The sequence below is a fragment of the Brachycentrus maculatus genome, unplaced genomic scaffold, assembly GCF_059751285.1.
Source record: "Brachycentrus maculatus isolate JH-2025_06_01 unplaced genomic scaffold, ASM5975128v1 h1tg000061l, whole genome shotgun sequence".
Taxonomy (NCBI): domain Eukaryota; kingdom Metazoa; phylum Arthropoda; class Insecta; order Trichoptera; family Brachycentridae; genus Brachycentrus; species Brachycentrus maculatus.
Genome location: NW_028280815.1, coordinates 2,928,415 through 2,952,639, shown reverse-complemented (window position 1 = coordinate 2,952,639; position 24,225 = coordinate 2,928,415). Strand labels below are relative to the sequence as shown.

At 37.0% G+C, this 24,225-nt stretch overlaps 1 protein-coding gene across 1 annotated transcript; it reads left to right on the top strand.

The window, feature by feature from the left end:
- Positions 1-239: 239 nt before the first annotated feature.
- On the top strand, positions 240-22,947 carry LOC148311605 (serine protease gd-like). Its single transcript, XM_088256459.1, has 8 exons — positions 240-685; positions 16,394-16,559; positions 18,265-18,760; positions 19,011-19,180; positions 19,676-19,833; positions 20,498-20,623; positions 21,096-21,240; positions 21,780-22,947. Exons 1-8 carry the CDS (start codon positions 449-451, stop codon positions 21,986-21,988), a joined length of 1,707 nt encoding a protein of 568 aa, XP_088112585.1. The 5' UTR covers positions 240-448; the 3' UTR covers positions 21,989-22,947.
- Positions 22,948-24,225: the final 1,278 nt, after the last annotated feature.

Here is a 24,225-nt window from a genome sequence, read left to right as displayed (position 1 = left end):
TGTGTTTTAAAAACGTAATTTATTTGGAAGAATCCCGTCTGTAAAGGAAGTCGGCTTCTTAAGGACACGAGTTGAACTCCGACCATGGCAGTGAGTGCGGCGCGGCGCGGGCGGGGGCGGGGGGCGGGGAACGACGTCTTCCAGCGTGAGTAGTACCTACTTGTGACATTATCAAGAGTCTCCGCCAATCGAGTTTCCTCCGATGCAAAGTATTCGCTCGTCGCCTTGTTCGACACTTCAGTAGCCCGTCGACAGCGGCTCCGAAAACAGCGCTGGATATTCAGCTCGGCTTCGCGAATCGGTGGCCCGATCGCCTCTATAACGATAATAAATAATACGCCCGAATCCGAAGTAACGCAATACGAGTCCGAGTATCGCTCATCTCGGAGCTATGTGTGTTTATTCGACCGGTTCATTAGAGTATTCATCAAACTGAGAATCGTTCGCGATGAGGCAGTGGAGCTCAGTGGAAGTGGGCTGGTCGCAGTGGGTGCTGGCGGGCTGCCTGGCGCTGGCGGTGTGCAGCAGGGCGCAGCAGCTGCCCCCGACGCCGTGTCCCGCCGTGTTCCAGTACCAGACGGACGACGGCACGCAGTGGACCGGCCTCATCCAGCTCAGCAGTCCTCCTCTGGGCAGCACCTTGAAGCTTAATCTTCGGATGTCCATCGGGGTGCAACTTCCGACGGTAAGCCATCTACAACTGGTCAGCAAAAAAATGCGTTACATATTCTATTTTCTCAGGCACATCTCCAACTTAATAAAGTTGAGGAATCAATAAAACCTCGAAAGTATTATTTTTCATTTTATTCCATTTAAAGGGTATCTTTATTACATTCCGATAAATTGTCATCAATCCTATGATTGTTCTCAGGGTATGTGGAATCCATATAATCCATGTATATGGATTCCACACACCCTGATAGATTCTTTACATCGCTAAAATGTGTCAGTGGAAGCTCTCTCCGTGCTTGTTATTCCCTGCACCGCGGTTGAATGGAATAATGGAATGATGTGATGATGTGATGATGAAGGAATGGATGAAGAATAGTGTATTTTTAAAGATAAAATACAACCTGACTCTTGGTATACCCTCAGAACTCCGCGAACAACTAGTTCGTACTTTTTAGCTTTTATTCTTCTCAACAAAATATTGAGAAGGCAACTGTTAAAGTCGTTTGTGCCGTATGTAAATAAATAAATTTATGTAAAAGATAAATAAATAAACAGCGGATTTGAAGGCTTCACAAAATGCTTTCTCATTCTTTTTGACGACCTCATGAATAATTAATGAATGTATACTGAATATTATTTATTCGAAGCTCAATCATTCTCCTTTTAGGCTAGTATTGTATTGAGTGATCTGAAGACCTATTCGGACTATCACACTCGCAGAGAAAGCTGTATTATTTGGAATTTCCTAACTACATTCCAAATGTGTTAGAAATCACCTTAATATATCCTAATATCTACCACTTTTTTGTACGAAAACATTAAATATTTTCATGATTTTTCTTCTATACACGGAAAAATCTATTGGGACAGTATATTTCCGTTATATCGTTTAAAAAAACTATACTTTAGGGAGATAATTGGAGCGTCCTTAGATTGCTGCAATGTATTGTGCTTTTTCCAGGTATTGCGTACTTATATTTATTTTGAACAGATATTTTGCTGGAATGGGTAGATTGTTACTTTTTCGTTTCGTGATAAAGTCTATTCATGATTGAGATGTATAAATGAAGTGGTTGATTGTTTTGACATTGAAATATTAAATACAACATTTTGAGTGTGTCCAAATACTTGTTCACAAAATCTGGATTATCTCCAATTACAGGAGTTATTTTCTTATTATTTTTTAACATCTCATCAAAGATGAAGAAGAATATGGAAGTCTGGGCATTTACGGGACTGACGACCGTCATAGGCTGGTTTGAGTGATCACTTTACACACGTGTAACATTCACCAATTCTACCCATTATTGACAACCACACTACTCAAATTCTTGGAAGTTCTATATATATGAACCAATTTAGAAACCTTGTTCTTGAATCACTAGAACTTCACTAGAGACATCTATTGGTGAGATGTAAATATTTACATAGATGTATATATTTTAGATGTTTCATATATATAGAACTTCCAAGAATTTGAGTAGTGTGGTTGTCAATAATGGATAGAATTGGTGAATGTTACACGTGTGTAAAGTGATCACTTAAACCAGCCTATGACGGTCGTCAGCCCCGCAAATGCCCAGACTTCCATATTCATCTTCATCTTTGATGAGATGTTAAAAAAAAATAATATGAAATATGAAATATTGTGAATTGAGGTAATTCTTTCAATCGTTCTATTAACATTTATTGACCAAACTCGTTTCATTTCATTTCTACACAAGACGAAAACAATGACATCCCTAATAATCGCCATTAATTTAATTGTGCATTAGATATAAAATATGTAACATCTTGAGCTTTATACAAACAAAACAAACATATGTGGGTTATGTATTTGATTTGGTTTCAATATTTGAATGGAAACAAATATTTATAATTTAGAAAGTAAAGAAGTCCTGTCAGAGGGCAACGATAACTAAACACTCGTACTAAGTATAGTGGTTGTTGTAAGTTGGTTGTATTTATCAGCGGGAAAACCCGAACGGTAGATGCGCCGCGCCGCGCCGGCCGGCCGCCTTCACGCATGGCAATTATAATATTTGTAGGTAATCTACTCGTTTTATTAATTTATAATTATTTTCAATGATTTAATCAATTTTGTTTATATTTTAATTAAAGTTTTACATAGTAAATACCACTATTTCTTAAAATCTTTTGTGACTTGTGTTTCAATGCATTCTGCGTCATTTTCAAACACCGTCAAATACTGTGTTTAAAAATGATGCGGAAAGCATCGAAACACGCGTCACAATCAATTTGAAAAAATAGTGGTATTTACTAAGTAAAACTTAAATTAAAAATGGATAGAGTTTACTACAAAGTGACCGCCGAATTAATTAATAAAAAACGGTGTTTGAAAATGATGCGCAATGCATCGAAACACGTGTCACAATAGATTTTAATAAATAGTGATATTTACTAAGTAAAACTTAAACTAAAAATGGATAGATTTTACCACAAAGTAACCGCCGAATCAATTTATGAAACAATAGTGCTTAACGTTTCACGAATAGAAATGAGTAGGTAGGTGTTTTAATAAAAAAAAAGAATAATGTTGAAAATCCAGTTTCAAAAATGTCTAGAGGCGATGCTCACCTTGCGATGGTTTCCTATTTGTTTGTTTGTTTGTTTGACCATCGAGTGTTTTCACGCTGATAAAATACTACATATTAACAAATTTAAACACTGGATTATTCGCTCTACTGATAATATATCTATATTATAGGTGTCTAAACTTGAGATTGAACATCTTAGTTTTTCTTATATGAAAGAAGATGAAAGTCTGAGTATCCCAGGGCTTACGACCTTTGCTCCATGGCTAAGCCCGAGGAAGCTCTCTCAAATAAAATTAAAACCAATGGATGTTTCATCTCAAGTTGAAACAGCAGTAATTAATTTATAATTGTTGACAAACGGAACATACAGTAAATATTGGATAATTGCAATTAAAGCCCGATTTCTGTACGTGGTAGTTTACGTCGATTCTTGTGTTTTTGTTATTGATGTTTTGCACTCCCCGTATGGTTGACAGTACTCATCGGATTAACATCAGACGCGTTTTAGGAAGTTCGATTTCTAACGGAGATAGGTAATATGCATAATGTGCGGCAAAACGATGTATTACAGATGTTCGAATGGTGAAATAAGGAAAGAATGCAAAGCTGAGGCAAGCATTATACATAGATAAAATTAAGAAAGGTGTGTAGAGATGATTTGGACATGTGGAACGAGTGAGTGATGAACGAAGGGTAAAACGAACTTATGAGGCGAATTTATGTAGTTGGAAGGAGCAGAAGAGACCGAGAAAAACTTGGCATGATCTGGTATGTCAAATACTTGAAAGCGGCCGGGTCAGGAGTCGGAATAATCGGCGGGTGTGTACGAGGAGATGCATGAATGTGAAACAAGCGAAGAATGTTTGCAAAGGCAAAGAGTGGTATGGCGTTCTGTTCTCTCTGCCTATCCCTTCGGGGAAGCGGCGTGATGGTTAGTAAGTTAGGAAACATGTATGCAATTTTGTACAACTTTCTGAAAGGTGCAAGTATTCACATTATTTGGATAAACGACATTCATATAACGTTTATTTTGAGCATGCTCCCACTATTTGGATAATTGAAAAGTAACTTCACTCTGCTCTGGACAGCCTAACGCCATATAGGTATGATGACAATCCGAGTCCTTTAATAATATGTAAAATTGAAGAGGCGTCGTCTTTCATTTCGACAGTGTGATTTATCACACGTCACAAAACAGACTCGCGCTGTAAATATGAGAAAAACTTCCCCCGCACCCGCTGTATACTCCAGATTTTGCTTCTATAGATTTTAATAAAATTCAAGCTCTACAGAATAATTTGAAGGCGAAACTCTTAAAACAACGGAAGCTCTTAACGATTACCTCAAAATAACAAAAACGGAATCCACTAGCTTTCAATTGTAGAGAGGGTACAGTGTAAATCATCGACATTTGTCCTAATGTCATCCTAATATTATCAGATCGGGTGTGAACTTACGTAATCACCGATAGTTAACATATCGTGAGTACACTTTCATCGTATTTTGTACGTGCGTCGTCATCCGAACAGCAAAAAACTCGTATTTTATAGTACCTATCATCGGATTCCGTAAATATCTACTAATTTGATTACCTTGTTTTCGCAAAATGAAATCCAACCGCTAAGCAATATGCACATAACACAACTTAGCATACTGTACATAAATAGGTACCTAATATACTTGTAGCTCTATATTGATGTATTTGACATTCATGGCAACTCTATACTAAACATCTTACGCCTATTTTTGTTCCAAAAACACGTTCCGTGAATATTACATATAACTATGTACAATCCTATCACAGAATAGAAATCGTTATATTTCAGTGTCCGCGGTGAAACCGTCAGAAATTTCAAAACTTCATGCTAAAAATATTTTTCATAAGTTGGATATACATTATTCTTTATTCCGTCCATTGATTTTTTCTCTATAATGTGCTTTTTTATTCTCTAACTATAAGCTTTTATCATCTTGAAGTAAAAAAATTTAAAAATAGTCCTTTGGTAAAAATCACTCCTTAATTTTTATACATGATTTATTAAAAGTTTCACTAGATAAATTAAACTGTTAATTTGATTTAAACTGTTTTCCATCATTCGACGATCTACCTACTTGCTTTTAATAAATAATCTTGCTTAATTTAATAAATAAATAAGGGTAAAAAATATCTTCTGTTAGGAAGATTCAAGATTTAATTTCAATATTGTGTTTTCCATTCAATAGGTGGTATTTTATAAAACGAAACTTTTAGGATTTTTGCACTCATTCATTTGCAGGGAAGTACAATATTTTAATGAAGGGTCGTTAAACAAAGAGTCATATTCATAAGATTCATTGGTATGTAATTAAAAAATATTATACAAGTACCTTACTTACTCGCGTTTTCCCTGTATTTGTGTTAAAAATGGAGCTCACATATAACACAATATTTTAAAACTTATTCAAATTGAAACGCAATGTCTTCTTTTGATCCGAAAGCAAGGTCTTAAAATAATTTTAATATTTGCAACAGTGAATATTAACATCGTAATACGAACAAGTCAACCGGATATTGGCCAAATCTGGGGCCCCAATCTTATAAAATTGAGAAGTCGTCTGACTGGTTGACATTTTTTTTTATTTTTGGTTTTCATAACATTTCTTGGAATTTAAATTGATAAATTTAAATTGAAAATAAATAAGTATTCATTATAAGCTGATGATATTTTTATCCTTATCCACACCCAATGCATCGCATCGCACGAAGGCGGCGCTAACTCGATCGGCAACTATGCGGAGACGAGATCAAACAGTCCTGCGCAGCAGGCTCTTGGATCTTTGCACTCCATCGAATATATCCCCTGTCTATATGCGTTGAGCAGTTTTTATAGAAGAGTTTTGAATTTACCGTTATTACCATTATTTTAGTAAACTATGTGTGTGCGTATGTGTTTCAAACATATTACAAAAATAGATGAATAGAAAGATACAAGTATGAGACTTACGGGTATATTCTGTAAACGCGGTTAAAGATTTTTTAAGATGACGAAAAACGACGAAAAATGCAACGCTCAACAAACCCGAAATACAGGAACTGCGTTCTGTCTTCAACGCAACAGCGAGATAAGGATATCGAAATTCTTCCACGTCTCGCCACATCTCCGAGATTTCACTGGTTGTGTAGCGTTCAGAAATAATTTCATTTAAATTCTACTGGACAACGTTTAAAACTTACCAAACACACCAAACAGTCCGGTAATATGTATAAGTAGAGATATGCGTATGCAGATCTAAATATATATGATTCGATATAGTTGAGTTAGCATATGACTACTATAATTATTATAGACAATTTTACATTTTTGTCCGTCTCAAAAATGTTTAAAGCCCTTGGCAACCGCGCTGGAGGTCTCGGATTCGATTTACAGGGAGGTCAAAATAGTACGAGATTCATACTCGAATATTGATGAATAATATTTACTGTTACCCCTCCTGGTACCTAAAGCGCAGGAAGTAGCGCTTTATGCACCACCGAGTCCGAATATGGTCATAAGAAGAAGAATAATAATATACGTTGTACTGTATATAGTATATAAGAAAAATGATAGGCTCCAAAATGCTAATGCTATATAATATATTAACCGAATTATTATTCTAAGAGTACTAATATAATAAAAATAAAATATTGAAAAGTCTTTGTTTCTCCTCAAAGTTGAAATGGCGAGAAAGAGATAGAGAGAAACTAGTTTTTTAATAAATAGATATATTCATGTTGCGATTATGGAATCGGCGGAATTTATTTAAATTTCGTTAAATAAACATAATTAATTTATTTAGATTTTTAAGTGATTTTGATTCTTCCATCTTATTTCTCCGCCGCAATTTCGTCAGAAATTTGACAAAATCAAATATCTAGTACACACAGTGTCTACTGTTGTATGAGTAATCGAACAATACGCGTAGGTGCCACTATTATTACAGATAACTAAACTATACATTTCCTTTTTATGTATTTTTCCTATATCTAAATGCTTCTGTACACCATAAAAACATCTCGCGTGGTTCAGCTTATATATACCTACTATTAGACAAATTAGAGCCGATAGCTTTGACTCCCTTCCTGACTGAAAGTTACCACAATCTGGCGTCGAAATCTCATACAATACGTAGTAGAATAAACCCAATATCGTGTTAAATTTTAAAACTGTGTAAAAAACATACTTGAACATCTCTCGAGAGCACAATCTTATGAGAACATTTACGATTTGCTCGAGTATTTACCTACTAATTTAAATTGGTATTTGAAGATCCATTCATCCATCACCAAAAAGACTTTAAAAAAGCGGTGACATGTTTTCATTTAGATTCAACTTCATAGGCACCGATTGGGTATTTTATTTTATCGCATTTTCACTCAATAAAATAAATAAAAGAAGTAGTCACCAACACATACATTACACACAATAACAGATTTTCGTCGTCAATAATTTGATGTCAATTTACCAGATAGCGAAACATTTATGAATACCTCTGATACAATAATTTTTTTCATTAACTGATTCGGCCGTCACTTTGAGGTAAAATATATCAATTTTTAATTTATGTTTTACTTAGTAAATATCACTTTTTCTTAAAATCTATTGTGACACGTGCTTCGATGCATTCCGCATCATTTATGATGAATTTGAAATGATGCGGAATGTATCTGAACACGTGTCACAATAGATTTTAAGAAATAGTGGTGTTTACTAGATAAAACTTAAATAATATAAAAAAGTTATTTTTATATTATTTCGAGAAATAAAAATACTTTGTGTTCTGATCCACTCACATTTTTTTATTTAACCAACTAGTTTCGGCAACAACCTTTTGCCCTCTTCAGGGTTACATTTATTACTAGTAATAAATGTAACCCTGAAGAGGGCAACAGGTTGTTGCCGAAACTAGTTGGTTAAATAAAAAAAATGTGAGTGGATCAGAACACAAAGTATTTTTATTTCTCGAAATAATATATCAATATGATCCACAAAGTTAATGCTTTCAATATTCAAAACATAAAGTTATTTTTATTTGCGAGATCCCCGGTGATAATTTTTTCGGATAAGTTTACATTTGTAAATGAATTGTTGCCAATTTCCAAGTGCTTACTTCATATTCTGGAAATGTTCTTTTTATAAATCATATATTTGAGGAAATTCCTAGTAGGTATTACCTGGTATCTAGTATTTGCGGAGTGTTAACATATTATCACTCCTTTTAAGTATGTGTGTACTTGTACAAAGTAATATATTCTCGAAAGTTTGTTTGAATGAATTAACAGATGGCGGAGTGTTGATTTTATTATTTTTTTAGGTAATATTCCATGTAAAGTATGGCAAAGAAAAAACTCTATGTAGGTATAACCAATAATCTACTAATACCAGCATAAAACAAACAGGTTTATTCAGTTATCTGCTAATTTAAGCTTTTAAATTATTCGCACGACTACAAAAATATAGCAAAATTATGTAAACGATTCCATTACATATTTACAAATCGTATTAAAATTTTACGAAACATGCATACAAACGAAAGAGAGATTAGGCCTATCTTCACCCCTTTTCTACCCTCATCCACTTAAAACCTATTTTTCCAGTAATTCACCGTCGTTATATATCTCATATGCCTAATAATAATATACAATAAAAGCTGCCCGTTTCTTTGCGTTTAACAAAATATTCAACGACACTAAGTAGAAATTTGAATAACACCATAAATTCCACACTTTCCCTATGACTTCGTTTGTTCATGAAACGTCACTTTCATAGTTGGTTTCGAAAATATTTAACATAAGTAATACCTATATTGAAAATGGTAAAAAAATAGTACAATGACAGATCGAAGACACGTAACATAACAGGGATACATTTTTTAAATAAAAAGGAAGAACTCGTGAAGCTTCTACTTTTTTAAAGATTTGCCTGGAGGTAGGATAGAAAGGATAGGGAAGGTAAATGTGAAAAATACATGGCAAACACACAAACAAAATGAAAATAGACCGTTCTTGAAATTATTTAGCAATTGGCGGAAATCGAACCCGCGGCGCCAGTTTCGCGGTCCAGCGTCTACCCCAACTACGCCACGGCGCGCGGCGCCTGTCTAAGTGCTTCTGTACACCCCAACAACATCTCATACGGTTCAGCTTACATATGCACATATGTATATGCACTCGCACTAGAACCAATCACTTTGACACCCTTCCTGACTGAACGTTACCATAATCTGGTGTCGAAATCAGTAAATCAGTAATCGAAACTATTAGAATGCCCAATATCATGATAAAAAATTAAAATTGTATAAAAACCATACTTGAACAACGTTTTGATTATTCTTCTCCGTCTTATTCCTCATTGCTGAGGGTTGTGACCCTTGCAGAAGCAATGACTCTTCTCCAGTTATCCCTTGACTGCGCTGCACGTAGCGCTCCAACCACTGAGGTGCCTGCTGCTGCCTTAATTTGATCGGTCCATGGTGTGGGGATCTTCCTCTCCCTCTCTTTCCCTCCAGGCTACCGATCACAACTAGTCGTTCCAAGCTATCCTCGTTGCCACGCGCAATGTGTCCAAAGAACTGGAGAATGCGTCGTGTAGACACTGGCCTGAGTCAAGCCATCCATCTTAGTTCCTGGCGAATGGACTCATTGAGCGTCTAGCTGTCCATGGAATTCGGAGCATACGCCTCCAATACCATATTTCGAATGCTGCTTTTATGGTCCATGTTTCAGCAGAAAAATGGAGTGGACCAAGCTCCTGACAAGCTTCATCTTGGTGTTGTTACTCTCACCCCGGTCCCTTAATCACATTTATAGAATATTCCCAATATTTTCCATGATTTGCACATACTGAAAATAAACAGTAAATAATATATTAAAGCGTTTAAATATCAATCCTATCAGCGGAAGCTAAACTGGCAGTGCACAACGGAGTTCTGGTTCCAACTCTAATGTATGGAAGTGAAACATGGAGTTGGCAAAAGAAGGATGAAAGTAGACTGAATGCAGTCTAAATGCGATATCTCAGAAGAATGTGCGACAAAACGATGTATGATAGATGTGCGAATAGTGAAATAAGGAAGGAATGCAAAGCTGAGATAAGCATTATCGATAAAATTAAGAAAGGTGTGTTGAGATGGTTTGGACATGTAGAACGAATGAGTGAGGAAAGAACGGTAAAACAAATTTATGAGGCGAATGTTATTGGGAAAAGAAGCAGAGGAAGACCGAGAAAAACATGGCACGATCAGGTATGCCAAATACTTGAAAGTGGTCAGGTTAGGAGTCGTAACAATCGGCGGGTATGTATGAGGAGATGCATGAACGTGGAAGAGGCGAAGAATGTTTGCAAGGACAGAGTGGTGTGGCGCTCTATTCTCTCTGCCTACCCCTGCGGGGAAGCGGCGTGATGGTTAGTTAGTTAGTTAGTTAGTATTTTGATGTTCTCTCCAGAATATAAACTCAGAATATTTCCAAATATTAAGAAACATCTCTCAAACAATTATTTTACAATAACTTCTTCTCCGTCTTAATCCTCATTGCTGAGGGTTGTGACCCTTGCAGAAGCAATGACTCTTCTCCAGTTATCCCTTGACTGCGCTGCACGTAGCGCTCCAACCACTGAGGTGCCTGCTGCTGCCTTAATTTGATCGGTCCATCGTGTGGGGGATCTTCCTCTCCCTCTCTTTCCCTCCAGGCTACCGATCACAACTAGGCGTTCCAGGCTATCCTCGTTGCCACGCGCAACGTGTCCAAAGAACTGGAGAATCCGTCGGGTACAGATATTGGCCAGAGACAAGCCATCCAAGCGTAGTTCCTGGCGAATGGACTCATTGGTGCGTCTAGCTGTCCATGGAATTCGGAGCATGCGCCTCCAACACCACATTTCGAAGGCATCAATTTTTCTCCTTTCTGCTGCTTTTATAGTCCATGTTTCAGCAGCATAGAGAAAAATGGAGTGGACCAAGCTCCTGACAAGCTTCATCTTGGTGTTGTTACTCACACCCCGGTCTTTCCAAATTTTGTCTAGCTTAGACATGGCACTTTTGGCGATGGCGATACGACGTCTAATCTCTCCTTCACAAGTTCCTTCATTGCTGATTTGAGATCCAAGGAACTGGAACTCGTTTATTATCTCTAAACCTTCCAGTGAGTTCCCGAGATCACCAAACTTCTTAGATCGATCTATGATCATGATCTTGGTCTTGCTTTGGTTAATCTCTAGTCCCAGTGCCTTGCTCTCAATCTCTACTCGTTTAAGGAGATCTACCATCTCTTTTGGGTCTTTGGCCAGAAGTGTTGTGTCGTCCGCATATCGTATATTGGACAGCTTTACGCCACCAATGGACACTCCTCCATTCCATTCGTAGAGAGCCCTGCGCATGATGTATTCCCCATAGATGTTAAACAGGTCAGGGGAGAGTATGCATCCCTGTCTTACACCTTTCTCAGTGGGGAAGCTTGCAGTGTTTATGCCATTGATTCTTACGATTGCCTTACTTTGGGCATAAAGTCCATGGATGAGTTTTATCAAATGGGATGGGACTCCCATCTCCATGAGTACTTTCCACAGATGTTCCCACTTCACGCAGTCGAAAGCTTTTTTGTAATCGATAAAGCATAAAACTGTTGGCGTCAGGAACTCTCGGCTTTTTTCGATCACTTGGCGGATGTTGAGGATCTGCTCTCTTGTTCCTCTTCCTTTCACAAAACCAGCTTGTTCCTTTGGTATTTGCCATCCAATGTAACTGTGTAATCGTGCTTTTAGAACATATAGCATTATCTTGCTGGTGTGAGAGATAAGTGCTATTGTCCTATAGTTTTCACACTTTTTGGATGAGCCTTTTTTGTGAAGAGGAATGAAAACAGATTCAGCCCATTCCTGAGGCCATGTTCCCGTTCTCCATATGAGGTTGCAGAGATCCAGCACTGTTTTTATGCCCTTATCCCCTAGTTCTTTTAGAAGCTCGGCCTGTATGCAGTCATTGCCGGGGGACTTGTTGCATTTTAGTTTTTTCAGTGCATTTCGAATCTCTTCTTCCAAAATGTCGGGTTCCATGGTTTGATTCTCAAAGGAAGGACTTCCTGCTGTTGAGGTCTCGGCATATAGTCCGGAGCAGTAACCTCGCCATCTCTCCAAGACGCTGCCAATGTCCGTCAGAACGCTTCCATTTTGGTCCTCTATTGCCCATGTCTGAGGTTTGAAGGCACGGGTTAAGAGTTTAACCTTTTGGAAAAGATCCTTTGTAGTGACGCTATTCGCTTTATCTTCTATCTCAGCACAGATATCCGAAATTTGTTTATTTTTGTCTCGTCGGCAATGTCTTTGTATATCTTTATTGAGCCTAGAGTATTCTTGTTTCGCTTCTGCAGATGAGGTTCCTTTTACTCTCATCGCTTTTCGCTTTGATATCATATCCCATGTGGGGTCTGATATCCAAGATTTCCTCTTTTCATTTCTCGGCTCCTGATATTTCATTGCAGTCTTGACAATTTTCTCTTTGAGACTGTTCCAACGCTGTTCGACATTTTCAGAGGAGTTTACGTTGAAATCAGCGTCTTGTTTCCTGATATCTGTGCCAAAACATTTAATTGCTGGCTCATTGAGGTTTAAAGTTTTAAACTTATCCCTTTTTATAATTTTGAACTTGGCTCTGATTTGTGCAATCAGCAGATTATGATCAGAGCCGCAATCTGCACCAGGATAAGTTTTAACATTACTTACCGATGACCTCCAGCGGCTATTTATCATGATGTAATCAATCTGGTTGCGACATCTATCACCCGGTGATATCCATGTGTATAGGCGTCTGATGTGCTGTTTAAACCAAGTATTCATGATTGTCATTTTTTCTTCAATAGCAAATTGGATCAAACGTTCACCTCTATCATTTTGGGTGCCAATTCCATAATGGCCAACTGCACCTTCGAGGTAACTGTTTGATCCAACTTTTGCATTGAGATCACCAATAACCATTGTTATTTCTTTATTGGGTATTTGAGCCAGCGTTTCTTTGAGAGCAGAATAGAAAAGATCAATAACTTCATCTGGAGCATCGGCAGTCGGTGCATACACTTGTACAATATTCATTTTGCAGGGTTGAGTGTTCAGTTTGATGTGGATCATTCTGTCATTAATGGGGTTATATCCAATGACAGACTTACTTAACTGAGATGTTAAAATTACCGCTACCCCACTAAATGTTGCATTTGCATTGCCTGAGAAGTATATTGTATTACCGTTTGCTGTTGTTAAGTGTCCATTTTCGGTCCAATGTGTTTCTGAGACTCCTAATATGTGTATGTTATGGTTGGTCATTTCTTTTTCTAGAATATCCGTCTTTCCTGGCAGGCGTAATCCTCTGACATTCCAGGTGCCAACTCTGTGTGTATTACGCACGGATATTCTTGTATTGGAATTAGCTTCACCAGTCGCACATTTCCCACATGGTGCCTGGTGCGTCACACCGATGTGCCCGGTCACCGATTTCCCACCTTGGGGCCCGGACCCCCAGAGGCGCCGGGTGTCAACCGGATCGCTCGACGGCCTTCCTATTTGTTTGCTTGCTTTCATTGGGTTGTCTTGGGAAAGTAGTGCAGTGGTTTCCCGTTGCCTTCTGCACCGCAGTCCTCCAGTCGTTGAGGCTGTTGCAGCTGCGCCTGGAGTAATCTGTTGGGCAACCGTTCTGGCATCCATTGCCTCCGCTCGCTTCCAGTTCTGATGGGTACTGCTGCCCTCCATCAGTGCAGTAGCCCAGCTAACTCGGGCTGTGGATGCCGGCTGTCCAGTTTCCTGGCAGCCACCATCCTTAGGTACACGGCCTGCACCGGGACCATCCAGGGAGCTCTTCGCCAGTTCAGTACTGATGTGAGCCCTCCAGACCCCCGTCTCCCGTCGTCTGTTCACCTACCCAGGCTTCCAAAGGGGTTGGTTACCGCAATCTCTTCCTGGGTTGCTAGGTTTAACAGGGTTCACCACGGGTAGGTGGGAGTGGAGTTGATGCAGAGAGGCTAGTATGTACACAACTTGTATAGTTACATTGTATTGCGCATCTGCATCCACGAACCCCATTACAATAACTAGATACACAAATTGAAATAAAAATAAAGTTTATTGACTTTTAAGTGTCGGGATGGAATGGAACTATAGTGATGAAAATAATCATTGCGAATTAATAAAATTACAATGCCGACAAGTTTTCCTATTTCGTTAGTATCGAGATATGTTATACTATACCAATAACTGAAAACTAAATATTGTTATTATTAGTTTCATTTTCCAAAACAACATTCTGTGGACTGAAGTCATACTCATAGCTTGCAGGTACAACTTCATACTATATTAATGACTATATTGTCGGTTAATGGAACTAGTTTAATGATTTAACTGATGGAATCTTCCAATTTACGTTAAGATTTTACGCGGAAAACGAAGTGTGGAAAACAGCTCTATTAAAATGTTAATTTTAATGCCCAGTTGACCGAAACAGGCCAATAATCTTGCATGATATGACGCACAATTTTTTATTTCCAATTGATATATTTAAAAAAGGTTCGTTGGTGATTCACTCGAGTTAAATTAATTTATATTAGCGCTGATTATTTGACGTATTAGGAATTTATCTGTTTGGGTTCATTTGGAATACTGCGTAGAATTTTTGATTTGAAATTAATCTTGTATTTGCTGTTTTTACAGAGAAACGAGTTTTTATAAAAAATAAAAATAAAAACGCAAACATTGTTTTTAACTACTTTTATTTTGGTACTATATTCCTAACTGATTTCGTCAAATACCTTGTCTTATTTGGTGATAAAACAAAAACATTTTTATTAATAGGACTATATGTTCAAATGTTCTCGATTACTAATAATATTTAAATTTAGTTTTAAGGCTTTTAAAAAATTTTAATTCACTAAATTATGAAATGAGTTTCCTTTTTTGTTATTCAAATGTATAAATTTGATACCATCTTTAAAATTTCATTAATGATTATTATTTGTACGCCGTGGCGTGGTCTAGTAGACGGTCGACTGTAAAACCGGCGTCGCGGGTTCAATTCCCGTCCATTGCAAAACAAATTCAAGAAAGTATTTTTTTTCAATTGGTCTGGTAGTTTGTGATGTATTTGTCACATCTACTTTCCCTATCTTTAGTGTCCTCTAAAAGCATACAAGCATCTAAAAGCAGAGGCTTTGCGGGTTATTTCAGTAAATAATGTTTTTTTAAAAATTCGGTAAAATTATTGTTGTTCAGACATTTCACATGTTCGTTTAAATACTTTACAATAAGTAGGTACTTTTGATATTGTTTGTTAGTTTTTTAAAATTGGACATTGTTGGACATTTTTTTGACATTGGAGTATTTACTATGCGGTGAATCATCAAATAAGACTCTGAATATTTGCGAGATTTTGGGTGGGTGGATTAATAATTATCTATGTATTATTATATATGTATATGTTATTTTTCGATGTATTTTAACTTTATTTTATTTTCGACCAAGTATTTTTTTTAAATTCTATGGTGAATTGTATTTTGGATATGAAAGGAGTTAAAATAGATTATGAAATAATGTTATTTGGGTAATTAAATCACTTCCCCCGACAATACACGATACATCATTTACACATCTCTTCCAAAAAATTGCATGTTTTTATAATGAACAATTACAGTTTAAAAAGTTTTGTTTTTTGATTTTTTTTATATTTGGTTACCTTCCCCAATATTTCATTAAAATTCGGTTTAAATCGGTTTGTCCCTTGGGAAATTCACGAAAATTCAATTAAAATATCCATTTCTTAATATTTATTATAATCTTCATTAATAATAATTTTAACGCATTCATTGATTCATTCACCTCGTTTTTTGTTGTTTAACAATGGCGGTTTTAATTCAATTACATAACGTTTTCAATGAAAAATAATTAAAATGAATTCTATATTCGTATGTTTGAAACTATATTATAACCCAGGTTGTAAAATTGGCTTTATTAACACAAAATTATTGTAGATAAAAACCGATTTTTCAAATACGGTTTATTAAATCTGACTAGCCTTATTAAAAAGTAGCATCAAAACAGTAGCGACCTCGGGGTGGTGAAATACTCTCAGAAAAGTTGACGATATGCAGACAGAATGTATTTCTTGATTTCCAGAGTTACGTAGGAAGGATCGAGTTGCTCGGTGGGCAGGCGGAAATTCTGCAGCAAATCTTGCGCGGAGGCATCCTGAGGTACCGGGTTCTGTTTCCGCTCTTCAGCCCTCTCCCGCGAGTCACTTCCATCATCTTTAATGGAGAGCCTGTCTGCGAAGGACCGCCAGGTATAAAACGGTTATTAATTTTAACGCTCAATTTGTAAAATATTCTAATTAATATAATCTCACGCGTACACGTCGTGCGTGCGTGTAATATATTATACTTTACATACGAAATAATTAGTTCGCAATAAATACTACGTAAGAGAAAATAATAACTCACTTAATTTCTTAATTTTTTTTCTCTTTTTTTGTGTGTATATAAGGTTATACTTAAGGTTAAAATGGTATATATATAAGGTTAAGTGTATATAAGGTTAAAATAGTTAAAAACAAGAAAAAAACGTATGTAAAAAGAACTTCACCGACAAGACACACAAGGTGGCTCGGTAGGCTCTGCAAAAATATTTTAAATATGTTTTATAATTGTTCTTTTTAATAAATGTCTACAATTTATGTAAATCAAAAAAACATATAAAAAATAAAATTAACAACACACGTATGATCAAAGATAACAAAAGGGGAAATTTTCTAAAATGATAAAGCCGAAAAGCATTTAAATTATGAAAGTTTGTATTCATTGTTATTATTATTTTCTATTATTATTTTGTTTGTAAATGAAAATAATACTTAGCACTGGTAGAAACATCCTTTCACTGGGTAACAGCCAAATAAATAAAAAATAAAAACATATTTCTTTTATAGATGTGCAATTATTATTTTGCAACACAAATTTGACTCTTACCACCGAAATTAAATAAAGTTCATAACTCGGGGAGAGTCTGAAAAAAAATATTTTGTGTTTTATTTTTACCGATCGTGATTATTCAAAGTAAAATAATAAAAATTGACGATTTGATATGTATAATAAGGAAGTACGAATTTAAAAACAAATCTGCAAAATGTTTCGACCCTGACACAGCGGGCCGTGACTATTTTTTATAGCAATCGCTGAAAACGGATATAAAATTCTCACAAACGAATTCAACTTGAACGAATTGCAGATATTTGATTAAAAAAAACATCAAATCAAACCAATAAGTCCGGGATGGGACGGATCACAGACGCGCTGTACTAACCTAGTATTGTTCCATTGTTATCTTGCCCTTCTTAGTATAAACAGCCTCTTGCAAGAACCAAAAGGTTTTCGTTTTTTATTCGTGCCAATAATTCCTTAGTATGTGTATACATTGCGTATTAAGACCACGTTGCTTGTAGTTTCACAATAGTATCCTATAAAATACATCTATAAATAAAATATTAGAAGATACACCAACGCATAAAGCATGTACCTTTTAACGTTAGTTGATTACAAAAAAATATTATAAATGATATTTCTCGAGAATTTTTATTGACAATCTAAAAAAAAACTCAAAATTAAGCAACAAGGATTTTCCTTGTAATTCCTTATCCTATGGATCCTGCGGTTTCAACATAACCATGATCAACCACATTTACGCAAGTGCGTGTATAATATTTATCACCTAAAAATAAACTACTAGGGTGAAGACTGACCGGAGCATTTCGTCGTAATGTAACGTGTTACGATGCGAGCATTCAGGCAGTCAGTACAGCGAGCCGAGCGCTCCATCCATAGTTTCGGATGCTCGCCGCGAGCATCCGAAACTATGGATGGAATGCTCCGGTCAGTCTCCACCTTTAAAATTTCACGAATCCAAGGTATAAAAATTATACTGTCATTACCGACTAGTTTCGAGTTCTGCTAACTAATTAGCGATGTTTCAACATTTTCCTTAATTATTTTTGGTAGAGCGTGCGGCCTATGTGACTACCATAAACCTGGAGCACTTACTGACCACCGGCGACCGGCGACAACCGACCAACACATTCGGCCAGGGAAGTAATGGCTTCACTCGCCCGAACAACAACTACTACGGGAACGGTTACACTGGCAATGGGTACACGCGGCCGACTGGCGGCTACAACCAGCCGACTTATCCCTTCGTTCCTCCTACTACCACAGCTTCTGCCGGCAATGATTACGACGTCTACCAAATCGCTGCCGAAAAACCAAAAAATCCTTACGATGGAAATAACCCGATCGTTGTAGACGTGGACGCCGGGACGGCAATCTACAACAACGAAACAGTGGGGATCAAACCTGCTGGAGATGGACAGAAATACTATGTTGTGTACAACAAAAGCCCGAATCCTGACGACTTCGCGAGACCGGTGAAAGTTGACAATAATCAATTCAATACCATCCCACCAGGGACAGGGATACCCACTGAAAGACCTATACAAGAGTAAGATATTTTTTATTCGTATTAAAAAATATATATATAATCACTATACCTCGTTTTGTTCCAAAATTGATATGTAAAATGGTATTAAAAAAAATATATAATCACCATACCTCGTTTTGTTCCAAAATTGATCCAGAGTTCTTATGCTTTAAGTATAACGCAATTCAAATTCACCATTAAAAGTGACTTTTTCTAGATTTTATCATCGAAAAATTTTAGTAAATTTTAATATTCTTTTCATTATCATTAGGACAAGGAAGTGCGGAGTGCCGAGCCAAATATCCAACCCTCTCATAGTTGGAGGGGAAGCCACTTCCCGTGGAGAGTGGCCGTGGCTGACCGCCATCTTTGTGAAGAAGGTGTCATCGTTGGACTTCATCTGCGCTGGCTCCATCGTCTCTAACAAACACATCGTTACAGGTAATTCTTACGTTCTTTTTCAAATAAAAGTTATAACATACATATATTCTGAAAAAAAAACGCAATGTGGTGGCAAGGTCGGTAGGAAAAAAGAGATACATGAGCTTAGCCAACATTTACTCTGGTCAGTTCTTTAAATAGTTGAGTATTATCAGTGTCCTATGTTGTTAATAAAATAATATTAATTTCATAAGTGAATTTTCAAACATTTTGAGGGAACGGGACCCGTCTTCCGAGTCGACATGTTTCGTTGCGAATGACAGATTAACTGAAAAGAGCCAGCGTTCTAAGGATCTGTTCTTAATAAACGAATCACTTTAATGATTCTGTTTCACCAATGCGGATCCTTTGAATGAACGGATCTTACCCACCTCTCTTTCATCACGACCATTGAAATATATGTTTGGCTAGTGGATAATCGGAGATGATGAATTGTGATAATAATAGTACAGAAATTTTGCTTATACTAAGAATACATTTTTGTTTTGCTTAAAGCGGCACACTGTGTCCACTCCAAGGGGAATCGTCCCACGAAGGTGAACGAACTGCTCGTGAAAGCCGGCGTGTTCAACCTGCAGGACTGGACAGACGAGAACTCGCGCATCGCCGGTGTTTCCAAGGTGTTCCTGCATCCTGACTTCAACGGGACTCAGGTCAGCTAATATGTATACATTTTTGTAATTACATGATGATCTTATCAAAAATCCATCTTATCATCATAAGACATCCTGAGCGTTGGCGGCGAACCCTGTGGCTAGAGATGAGCTTAACAACGACTTTTAAGTGACCAGTATACCGGCGACGGTGACTTGTAAGTCACCGGTTTGTTTGACATCGGCTTGGGTCGCTGTTTCACTTCCTCCGACCCTGTGCGTGTCTTCGGTATCACATTATTTGTAGATCTATACACTAAAGAGAATTAAACTACTTACCCTTATTTTTATTACAGATATATAAAAAATAACGTATAATTTTTTTTTTATTTAAAAATTCAACATTTCTCTGTGGTCTCAATCTTGTGGATTGGTCTGCAGCAACAAATGACACCTCCATCGCTATTCTGGTCTATTATGCACCACCCTCTTCTACTCCTCATATGTTGAACAGCTCTCTTTCCTCGATATTTATTGTCATACGAATACATTTTGAATCACCTATGCGACAGTTCAGTGAATTGAAATTGTCAAAACTAAAATTCTTGGACAGTGTGTGTGTGTGTAACATTTTTCTTATCATTCATCGTTCACTTTGTACATATAATACTACTTAAAGTGTGTGTTTAATCATTATTCAATTAACATTTTTGTGGTGGTACAGGTGCTGAACACAGACATAGCCATCTTGGTCCTGGCGACTGCGGTGACATACACGGACTACATCTCGGCCGTGTGCCTGTGGGAGGGGGACGCGGACCTCAGCAGGGTGGTGGGCCAGAGGGGTGTGGTGAGTACCTTATTTTGATGTGCCCAAATTTTTCTTCACAAATTCTGGACTTTTTCCGCTTGAAAATTAAGGTTTTTATTATTATTGATATCTCAAAATCGTTGTAGAAAAATATGGCTGGCTGGGTGACTGACTTAAATGATCACTTTATATACTGTGTAACACAGCGGTTCACAGCGGTGTTTGGTTCTTACTGTATTTTGTGAAAACGGATTTTGTGACACGTAAGGTTTTTATCCCGAAGTCTTCAATTGTTTTTATCATTGTCGAGTGCCGTGGTCCTTTCATACACTTTTTCTCATTAAAATGGAATCGACCAAAACCACAAGAGGCTTCTAGAAAAGTGAAAGAGAAAGTACAATTTTAGTACAGGATAAAGCTCGGCACTCTGTCGGCTGTCATGGAGTTTCCACCAACCCTCGGAGTGTGTCCCATTATCCTTCCACACAGTTGACACAGTCCCGTGTTGCAGGTGGTCGGCTGGGGCCGGGACGAGAACGGGCTGCGCGCCACCCCGGAGCCGCGGCGGGCCGACGTGACCGTCGTGGCCACGGAGACATGTCGCGCCTCGCGCCCCGAGTTCCAGCTGCTCACCAACGAGCGGACCCTCTGCGCTGGTAATTTGCATGTCCTAATACTCACGTTTACGTCCTCTGCTCTCCGAGTAGGTGTGTCCGCATGATTGTGACCTTATTCATATTCACGCAAATGATTTGCAGAAAATAAATGTCGAATTGGCCGGTTCACGATATGATTTCCGATTATAGTGAAGTCTTATCTCTATTTGTAAAAGAAATTTTAGTTTTAATTTCTGTTGTCGAGTGATTGCCGACAAACGTAATAACTGAACTTGATGTACCGACAGAGATAGAATTTCGTTGGCACCGGAATTCATAGATAAACGGATAAAACTGATAAACCTATTTTTGGTACGCCTTTGTATTTGTGATGGATTTTATTTATTAAAAAGTATTCTTATATGTATCCAACCAAGAATTCTTCGTTTTTGCAGAAGTTAGATTTTTCAAATTGGTAATTAATTTTATTTCTATTTAAATTTAGTCTGGATTGATATACCTAGATTTTTTTTGCTAAATTTCCAAATTTTTCATTAGCGAATGAAGTATATGATCGTAACATCTGGAGTATTTGTCAGGTGACAGAGATGGGTCGGGGCCCTGCAACGGGGACTCCGGAGGGGGCATGTTCCTCAGCAGGGGGGGCCGCTGGATGCTCCGCGCCGTGGTCTCCAACAGCCTGAGCGACCCCGACTCCACCAACACATGCAACCTGCACGAGTTCATCATCTTCAGCGACGCCGCCAAGTACCTCTCGTGGATCAAGTATGTGCTGTCCACCACTTAGCCGAGAATCTACAACCACCACCAACCTGAAACCACCAAACAACAAGTTACTCGTCTCTGCCAAACAGTCAATGTTCTGAACTTCAAACTTGACAACATTTTGTAGTGTGGTTTCGCCGTACGTAGGTATAATACGTACATATATGTATTTATGTGTGTATACCATATATAATATATATGAGAACTCATATACATGTTTAAATAAAGCCCGGATGATCCCTGTAACATAGGAGACTGGCAGAAGTGGCTTCTATGGCGCAAAGAACTCAAAATTTGCTGCTATCTGCCCATATCAGTTGCCACCGCGAACAGAAATATTGCGTAAGGATAAATATTGTTCTTTAGGGCATTATATTTCAAAAGCCTGCCCCATCAGTCAAAAAAAATACATCGGTATTTACTAACTATTATTTATTTAAGATAATATTTTTGTATTTGTCCGTTCTAGCTTTTAGGACAATAAAATCGTCTAAGACTTTATTGCAGATGCAACAGATGGGAGAAGGAATTTAAGTTCTGTTTTTGCATTTAAAATCATTGTATTGTGTGATGCTAGGTGGATTGTATTCTGTAGATCTTGTACGATTAAATATTATATATTTCAATTTGATAAAATTTTTGTTGATTTTTCGTGTCATCCCAACATAGAAGACTTGTATTTAACAAGGGATCAAAAATGTTGTGCTGAAGTATTTTTTATGATTTAAATGTAATTTTTTAAATTCTATTACTGATACTGAACTTTAACTTTCAACGATAATTTTATATTTTTCAATTACTATAATACTTCAACTCGTTTTTAACACATAAAAAATCATGCCCCTTATTGTATTGCCCATCCCGTTATCATGCCTGTTGAGATATTTTGTGTCAATCAAAATGAATGCTGCAAACGTATCTACCTATTCCTTCTTTATTAAAAATGTAACATCTTGTGAGAAATATAACATTATAAAAGTACTTTCATTTGTTTTCATTCACATTGCAAAGTGTGTATAATATAACTATTTAATTTAATTATGAACTTAGTACTATGGAAATATTACCCAGTTGTTTACTTGTATTCACACTGGGGACTGTATCCACCTTGCTGTGGTTCGAATGGCCTCATTTGTTGACTTTCGGATGTGCTGCCAGAGGAATTCACTCGTCCAGCTGGAAATATTTTTAATTCATAAAGATGTTTGATTTAATTTTTACCCGCCAGGGGCGCCAGTGTCGCATTTTTCAGAGAAAACTTATTTTAACCATGCAAGAAATTACAAAAACTTTTAGTTTTGACGAAAAACGTTATCCAGCTACAGTAAACCCCCCCTATAACGATGAGAAAGGTACCGCGTTATCGGAGGGAACGTTATTGGGGATATTTTTTTCTCTTTATTTTAAATTTGTTGGATGATTTATGTTGACATGGAATAGGTACTACACACACACACACACACACAAAAACACACACACACATACACACACACTCACCCCAACCAACATAAGAATAGCATTATCGGAGGATTTTTTTAATTGGCCATAGTTTGGTCAATTAATGTTGTATAATATATTGTTTTGGCTGTAAAAATCCCAAATAAAATAAAATAAAATAAATTCTTTTGCATTTCACAATATAATATAAATACAAGTATAATTTTTTTTTTATATAAATACAAAAAAAGATCCCACAAAGGCATGCGTGTTTTTAATGTTACTAACTAAAAGTTTTTAGATTGTATGTTAATTTAATAATGGCTCATTTTAGTCATTTCCACTGGTTAAAATGAAAAAATACAGTTACAAACAATAACCCCCTATAACGTTCCCTCCGATAACGCGTCACCTTTCTCAACGTTATAGGGGGGTTTTAGGTAATTTGTTCGCCAGAGGATATTTCTAAACTGACAATGACATCTATGTGTTTATTATCTTGATCGCGCTAAACGTTAATCTGAAACATCCATAAACTTGTTCAAAGAATTATGTTTGTCGAAAGGAAAATAATTGTCATCCAGTAGATATGTATTGTAAGTTTTTGGACAGACCAAATTAGTTTTGTATGAAAATAAAATGCGACAGTACGTCTCCTGGTTTGACAAATAAATAGGCTAACAGCAAATTAGGTTTGAATACCTGGGTGTGGACCTGTGTGCTCAAACGGATCTGCGATGCGAAGTGATGGGGCAAGTGAACAAAGCTGCAGCCATCTCGGGATGCCTGAAAAATGCTATATGGAAAAACCCTGAGATGAAG